This window comes from Vidua chalybeata, chromosome 17, assembly GCF_026979565.1.
Source record: "Vidua chalybeata isolate OUT-0048 chromosome 17, bVidCha1 merged haplotype, whole genome shotgun sequence".
Classification (NCBI taxonomy): domain Eukaryota; kingdom Metazoa; phylum Chordata; class Aves; order Passeriformes; family Viduidae; genus Vidua; species Vidua chalybeata.
In genome coordinates, this window is record NC_071546.1 from 6,301,387 (window position 1) to 6,309,680 (window position 8,294).

The 8,294-nt window shown below is 46.1% G+C and overlaps 1 protein-coding gene across 1 annotated transcript; it reads left to right on the forward strand.

Annotated features, from left to right (window-relative positions):
• The first annotated feature begins 437 nt into the window (after positions 1-437).
• On the forward strand, positions 438-5,535 carry FITM2 (fat storage inducing transmembrane protein 2). Its single transcript, XM_053958850.1, has 2 exons — positions 438-610; positions 2,843-5,535. The coding sequence occupies exons 1-2, from the start codon at positions 438-440 to the stop codon at positions 3,483-3,485; spliced, it is 816 nt and encodes a 271-aa protein (XP_053814825.1). The 3' UTR covers positions 3,486-5,535.
• The last annotated feature ends 2,759 nt before the right edge of the window (positions 5,536-8,294 follow it).

An 8,294-nucleotide genomic window follows, 5' to 3' on the forward strand; every position in this document is an offset into this window, starting at 1 on the left:
CCCTTTGGATGGATCCCTGTGCACAGATCCCTTTGGATGGATCCCTTTGGATGGATCCCTGTGCACGGATCCCTTTGGATGGATCCCTGTGCACAGATCCCTTTGGATGGATCCCTGTGCACGGATCCCTTTGGATGGATCTCTGTGCACAGATTCCTTTGGACGGATCCCTTTGGATGGATCCCTGTGCACAGATCCCTTTGGACGGATCCCTTTGGATGGATCCCTGTGCACAGATCCCTTTGGATGGATCCCTGTGCACAGATTCCTTTGGATGGGTCCCTGCGGACGGATCCTCGCTCACGGCCCCGCGGCGCTGCGGGCGTGCTGCCAGCAGAGGGCGCGGTGGGGGCCGCGCTCCGGGGCGGTGCCGGCGGTGTCCGCGCGGGGGCGCTCTGGGGGCCGGGCCGGGCCGGGCGGGCGCTGAGGCGGCGGCCATGGAGCGGCTGGAGCGGAGCGGGCGCTGGCTGCGCGCCGCGCTGGCCCGCGGGCGGGTGCGCCGCCGGCTCCCCGCGCTGCTGCTCGCCATCGCCCTGCTCGGCTCCGCGCTCAAGGACAGCGACCTGGTGCCCGACACGCCGCTGCAGAACAAGCGCAACCCGCTCAACGTGTGAGGAGGGGCCCGGGGGTCGAGCGAGCGAGCGGGAGGGACGGGGCCGGGCGGGCGGGGTGCCCTCAGGGCGCCGGGGGTCGGTGCTGGCCGCGTGTGCCGCGGCTCCCTGCTTCAGGTGATGAGGTTTCCTGTTCCTGACTCAAAGGTTTCAGAATGTCGGGAGTTTATGACTCGGTCTTTATTGGAAGGGGGAAAAGGAGGGTTTTTTTTTTTTTTTTTTTTTCCTTCTTAACTTCGCAGATAATTCCTCGTATTTGAGTAAACTGATTTCACTTGTTGTGGCAGGCACTGACAGGACCCGAGGGCAGGGCCTGGAGCTGTGTCCCGGGAGGGTTAGGCTGGGTATTAGGAAAAGGTTCTTCATCGGGAGCGTGGCTGAGCACTGGAACAGGCTCCCCGGGGCAGTGGTAACAGCACCAAGGCTGACAGGGCTCAGCATTTTGACATTTTGACAGCATTCTGACAGTGCTCTCAGGCACATGCTGTGACTCTCGGGCCGTCCTGTGCAGGGCCAGGAGTTGGACTCCATCACCCTTGTGGGTCCCTTCCAACTCAGCATATTCTGTGACTGTGTGATAGTTACTGAGCTGATCTAAACCCAGCTGAAGGAAATAGGTCTTTTAGCATCTTTCCTAAAAGCAGAGTGGCTGCCATCCTTTTCTAGCACTTGGGTGATGAGCTAACTGGCTTAGTCATTCCGTCAAACTAGTTTGAGCATTTTGAAGGAAGCAATGAGCTGGGCTGGAGCACATGTGCTGTCCTGCTACAGGTCTGAAAGTAAAACTAAAATTGCTGTTTTCCTCTGTGACTTGGGGAGCTTTGGACTTTACTGATTCAAATTTGTCATTTGGTCACATGGGAGAGGAGCAGTTTTTAGTGTGATTGAAAGAGCATTGACAGGAAGCACTTAGAGAGAAATTGATCTTACAGTAAAAGCATATTTCAGTTCAGTTCTCCCTTTTAAATAGAGGAAGGTGATCTATACTGACAGTTCCTGAAGCAAGTATTTTTTCCCTCCAAATTACTTGCCTTCTGACTTGTCAGAAGTAACCTTGGTAGCCTTTCTTGCTTTTAAATAAAATGGGGGGTTTATTTTCAATTACTGATTCATGGTAGCAGCTGTAGTTACCACGCAGGCATCACTTCTGTAAAATTAAAAGACTGAAGGAAGTACTCCTCAAAAGGCTGGGCAAGGCCCTGACAGGTTTGTTAGGGTCATAAGGAAGATGCAGAACTCCAGACTGGTTTGGCTTTGCCTTTGATGCTCAGGTGAGGATTAAATGATGACTGTGTGTGTCTGTCCATAGCTCAGCCACAGAGCAGAGTTCAGCTGTCTCTGTTTTCAAACTGGGCTCTGCGTAACAAAGGGGCTACACAATTCCCCTCTCCCACCAGCTGATAGGAAGCAAGCTCCATTGGAAGGTGCTGATGAAAGAAGCAAAATCCTGGACTGTGGCCTCCTTAACTCATTCATACATTCACTTACATGTGCTCCAGTTTAAGATTTGAAAAGAGAATGAGTTAACACAGTGCTGTTTTCTGTTAAACAAGATATCAACACATTGTCAGCTGGGTTTCAAGATTTTATGGGCATCACAGCAAAAGTTTTCAGGGCAGAGAGTGAATTTAGAGATGGAAGGATTTGTGTATGGCTAAAGAAGGCTCTCATAAATTGAAAGGACAGCAAAGGAACAACATTGAGCTGCTTCATTTATTTAGAAGGACATGAGAGAGGAAAAGCTTCTCAGGCTGATGAGGGGAAAGAGCCAGCCCTCCTGGCTGTCTTCAGAGGCTGAGGTTGTGAAAGGCTTTGTAAGCAAGGATAATTGAGATGGTGGAAGAGTCAGAGAAGGGGTTACTGTGGTCAGGGTGGCAAGCTAAAAATACATTCTTTGCAGCTGCATTTTGAGTAGGGCAGAGGTGAGCTGGTTTGTAGGGTAAAAGTGATTGCAAAGCTGAGCTGCAAGCCTGTTGCAATGAATGAGGGCTCAGGTCCAAGGCAACGCCACCTTGGAACAAGTACCTGGCTGAGGAAGTATTCAGGTTTTGGGCTTGAGGGAAGTACTGCGGAGAGGGTTAAGATTGTAGCTAAGCTGTATTTTGAGGGGAGGGCACAAATCCCTAATTTAGATGGTTCTGAACACTGACCTTGAGCACTTACTCCACCACTTGCCCCGCTGCTGTGGCGTTTCACCCGTGCTGGTGTCTCCTTTGCCTTTCCTCTGGCAGATACTTCGTGAAGGTGGCCTGGGCTTGGACGCTGTGGCTGCTGCTGCCCTTCATCACCCTCACCACGTACGAGCTGGCCCGGAGCAAGTTCCTGTACGGCCGCACCAAGAGCGCGCTGCTGGTGCTGCGGCGCCTGGGCGCGCTGCTGGTGGGCACGGCCGTGTGGTACCTGTGCACGGAGCTCTTCATCTACGTGGAGAACCTCACTGGGGAGTGCTCCCTGCAGGGCAAACCCGGCCAGCCCCCCCGGCTCTACGCCTCCAAGCGCGAGTGCCACCAGGACAGCGGCGTCTGGAACGGCTTCGACATCTCGGGGCACTGCTTCCTGCTCTCCTACTGTGCCATGATGATCCTGGAGGAGCTGGCCGTGCTGGAAGCGCTGTCCATAGACCACAGCTCCAAGCTGCGTGTGGTGATCAACGTCCTGCTTGTTTCCCTGTGTTTCCTCACCGTGATCTGGGTGTTCATGTTCCTCTGTACTGCCCTGTATTTCCATGACTTCAGCCAAAAGCTTCTCGGTGTGCTGATAGGTCTGTCAGCTTGGTACGGGACATACAGGTTTTGGTATTTAAAGCCCTTTTCTCCTGGACTGCCTCTTCCAAATATACCTTTGAGTTCAAAGAAATACAGCTATAGCAGATAAAATAAGGTTTGAAATGTTTTGGATTTTGCTTTCAGTACTGGAGTAGTTGAGCGTAGGAATGGTTACTGTATTTCCACTGTAAGGAACAAGGTGATGGGTTGGAGAAAACCAAATCTGTATTAGCCATTGGCTGGCAGGTGGTAATGAGCTTCTTCCCTGGGAGAAGAAAAAAAATCAGGATTGGAAGAGGTCTGCTCTTGTTTAGGAGCTGCCAACTGGGATTGTCAGCAAAGAAATCAGAAGCTGAATCTGTTTCTCTTACTAAGAAATGGAGAAGCAGACCCAAGGCTAAAAGAGGCCTTTGATCTTTAGTAGTGTGATTTATCTCAGTTAATTCTCCCTCTTCCTTTTTGAATTATGTCAAGATGCTGTGGATGATCCAAACCTCAGGTTTTTTTTTAATGTTCCTATTTGTCCCTATATTTCCTTATGGGAAAGCTCTAATAATCACATCGCTACTAACCATTGCAAAAATATAAATTCTTGTGGAAAGCAGTTCTGTTGTGAAACTGGAACATCTCATGTTCTCAAGTGTTTAAAACACTAACTTGCCAGAAATGCCTCATAGCTGCTTCTGCAACAGAGACTAAATCTGAGGTGCAGTGTCTGAAGCAGATTGTGACTCTCAATTCATGCCATGTCTGAAAAGGAAACTCTTGAAAAAACAAGCCTTAACTTTCTCCTTAGGTGAGGTAGATGTAATAATATTTTGTCATTTTATTCTTGATGCTAAAAACCCAAACTCCTTTCTGTTTTGCTAAAAAGTCTAGTATGAGGATTGGGGTTTTAATTTTTAAAAAATCTAATCCACTACACCCTTTGCAACAACAAATTCCTTGGGTTTGTTCTTTTTTCTAGAACAACAGTGGAATTCTGGTGTTGTGAATAAGCTAGCTTATCCTGCTATTTCCCAAATAGTCTGCTTGGTAATGAGTGAAATGCATTGTTTATCCTGGGAGCTGCAGAGTGTGCTTGAAGCAATATTTATTCTTGCAATACCAATAAGCTATTTAATTTTGATTGCACATAAAGCTGTGGCCACTTTTGATGTGGCTGTAAACCCACTACTGAACAAAACACTGCTATTAGATAATGAACAGGGGTGAGATGGGTTTGCCATCATATCAGTCAGATGTTTAGCATAGTTTTTATCTCCAGAAGCTTTTAATTATTTCATAGAGGCTCATTCATGATGCAGTTGCATGAAGTGTGTTTGACAGTGATGACAGGACAGCCAGGAAGGTCTGTGGGCAAGGCTGTGGGTCACCTCCACTGACCCCACAGTGGGGTCACTCAGACTGCAGGGTGACTTTTCTGGATACAGTCAGGGTGTGATGCCCCATCAGGCAATCTTGGCACGTTTTGCCAGCTCAATGTCTCTCTTCCAGCAAGAGAGTGGAAGCATTTGCAGTTCCTCCAGCAGTGTTAGTTCCATGCTGTGGCCTGCCTCTGAGGAGAGCTACATTCACTGGAATTCCCACTGAATTTGGTGGCAGGTGGGAGTTGTGTGTCCTTACAAAGAGCAATTCATCTCTCAGAAAGAAGCTGTCCACGCGGTTATGTATTTTCTGCCAAACTCCTCTTGGTTTTGTATTAAATTGCCTTTTAAGCTGACTCTGAAAATTGCACTGGTTAACTCATATTGGGTTTAACTAAATTTGTTTAAACAATGCAAATGTATTTGCAGACACTCTTTTGATGTAATTTAAGCCTACTCCCAATAGAGCTAAGCTAGACTGCAAGCCACTTTCACCATGAAAAAGGATTATATACCCAGAAGGTTTTATGATTAATTTCATTAAGCTCCTATTTTAGGTTATCTTTATGTAACTTTGCTGTATAGACAAGCCCTTGGAACAGGAAATGCTGTTTACTTAAACCAACTGACTTGCTGAAATGATGTTCATTTTCACAAATGTTTTGTGCAATCACTGTGGATATTTCTGTCCACTTTAACCAATGTCATGCAGATTATTTTTTTAATGGAAATAATGTAGGATATGGTTATTCTCTTATTTAAACAATGAAAGAAAAACATTTGAAAACTTTATCAGTGTTTGTGTCTTTGAGAATCTGTTCCTGCTATCTGTAAAGATGCTGTTGTTACTCTCCACATCCCTGGAGGACCCAGCCCCACAGAGTTTGTGTGACGACTGAGATATGTCTGATCAAACTGGCACTGAAAGTTCTGCACTGTTTGAAAAGGTTAACAGAGGATGGGTTCTAAGGAGTGCAGGGTTTTAAAAAGAAACAAAACCAAACAAAACTCATGGCTGACTAAAGCAGTTTCCCAATGTGTGCCTGTTATACCAAGCAGTTCATTTTGTAAGCATGGAGATTTGTTTATTGTAGCAGAGGGAAAGCCTAATCCATTGACATGTATGGAAAACTCCCATAGGCTGTAATAGTCCTTGTGAGTTTGGAAATCTTGGGGTCTTTTTCAGTGCCCAGATTCCATGGGCCAGCTCTTGCCTCAGAAGGTTCCCTTGTGCTCCAGACCTTATTTGTGCTTTTTGACTCTACTCCAGAGTAGGAATCTGCTTCCTTGTGCTTCATCTGGAAACTTAAGGTTGCAAATTTCTTGTTCACATACTTGCCATCACATTTATCTGACTTCCCTTTCTCTCCCAAATTTTATTATTAAAATAAAAATTGCAGCCTTTCCACAATAGGTTTGCAGCCAAGGAGAAACAGTGCTGGGAGCAGCTGCATTTGGTATCCTGTGCCAAAGGAACAAATCAGCTGTCAACAGGTATTACTGGTTTGTCTCAAGTGTTGGGGAGGAATTTTTTTGCTTTTTCTGCATTAAAGTATTCCTGTTCTCACAGAGCTGTCTTTCTATCTGTAGAATTACCTGGGGAATTTTTGTCTCCAACATCTTAGTAACATATTTCAACATCTGTCTGCTAATCTTTCATTTCCTGTGTTTGAGTTGTTTTGTGGGCCCTGTTTCACAGTTCTTTCACAGGAGCAGCATTTGGCCTGATTGCGTGGCCAAGGCAGCTCCTGGTGCCTTAAAACATTTTCCTGTGCTGGGAACAGGTAGAGCACAGTGGGAAGAGAAAACTGCCTTAGGATTCATTTCACTCTTCACTTAACCTGGGACTTCTTCAAATGTTGGTGTCCCTGCAGACGAGATCAGGCAAACAGGAAAGTTGAGGTGTTTCATAAGAGCCATGTGTGCAGTTCAGACCTTAAACATGTCTGAACTCAGGGTTTGAGTCTTCCTCCAAGTTTGTTCAAAGCAAATGTCATCCATGAATGCTTCACTGGTGCTAAATTATATTCCTGGTTTCCCAATTTATTTGTGTGTGCTGAAACTTGGGTTGTGGGTGGCTGCAAAAAAAAAAGAATTCTGTTTTCTGTTTTGGTGTGTGGCAATTGGTGACAAAGTGAGAAACACCCAGTTATGCCCTGGAGTGCACTTTAATGGAAGAAACTGCTGTGATATGTTAAATATTTTGGGAAATCAGTCTTTAGTTGTGAACACAAGTCTGTGGTCACTTCATGAAATAGTAACTGATTTTTCCACTGTAACTTGATGTTCCTCAAACCAGGACACTTAAAGTAGCTCCCTACAGTTTCTCTGCAATTTGCCTTCCCCAGCTCTTTGATCACCTTGTATTAGCTCAGCCCAGTATCCTGTTACCTGGGATTATTTCTTTTCATAGCTTCATCTCCCCTCCTGGAGCACAGATTAGTAATAAATGCTCTCCACCTCTGCTGGATGTGTGCTCTCTCAGTATTTTGCCTTCCCTTCTTTGAAGTATTTTGCAAAGCTTAAGGTGAAAGTAATTAATAGACACAAAAATGCTGTTGTGACTCTGAACTGATGTTTAACTGTTGTTAAACAGAGCTGCTCTGACACTGTACTGGTGGAAAACCTGGAGAAAAGCACATGATTTATTAATTTAAGCAGAACTGCACCTGATGTGCTTGAGCTCAGGGAAGGAAAAGGTGATGTGACAGCAGAGCTCGATGCATTAGGAGAGTTACCTTTGTCCTTCTCTTGGGGACCGAGTGCTCACTTCAGTAGAGGGTACTTCCATCCAGGTGCTTAGCAGGAAATAATTTGGATGTGGGAAGAGTCCCTTAGTGCTTAAATGAAGGATGAAATGAGAGCATAAAGTTTAAAGGCTGAAAAAGCAGACATGGAAATGGCTATCAAGATTGAGTGCAGTCCATGAAATCTCAGGCAATTACATAATTGTATTAGTTGGTCTGAAAGGTTATTTATTTTTAAACTACCCCCTGTCCATCACAAAACAAAAGACAATGTCATGTGCTTGTAACAAACCAAATAACTCCTCTGTAAAGCTTTGGGACTAAAAGATGGCACAGAAAATGAACAGTAGGGGAAGAGCTTTACCAGCCTTTCAGAAGGGTTGGATATCACGGGAAAGCAGCCCTTGGAAAAATGCCATTTCCCTGCTGTGCTCTTCCTGACAATGTGTGCTGTGGCAGGAGACCTGTGACAGAATTGAGGATCTCCCTGGTGGTGAAGGCTGAAGAAAGGAAAATGTGCAACAAGAATAAATGCAAACAATTACTTTTTTCTTCACATTTCCGAAGCCTTTTCCCATGTCCAGTCCGGGTTAATTTTGCAGGTCTGGGCTGTGCATTCCCTCAGTCGCGGTTGATGTCAGAGCAGGAACTGGACACATCCTCAGTGTAAATGTCAGCTCTTCTGAAATGCCTTCCCTGGATCCTGCCCTGTCTTCCCATCTCATGGGTTCTGTGCCAAGAGGTCACACGTGGTGTGGCCGTGTCCGTGACAGCCTTAATGTCGTGACCCATTAATAGCTGTGC

What these genes read in the sequence shown, in the direction of transcription:
- FITM2 (XM_053958850.1), top strand. Translation starts at nt 438, where the DNA reads ATGGAGCGGCTGGAGCGGAGCGGGCGCTGGCTGCGCGCCGCGCTGGCC. An exon ending in AAGCGCAACCCGCTCAACGT is followed by an intron (nt 611 to 2,842) that starts GTGAGGAGGGGC and finishes TTCCTCTGGCAG; the next exon opens with ATACTTCGTGAAGGTGGCCT.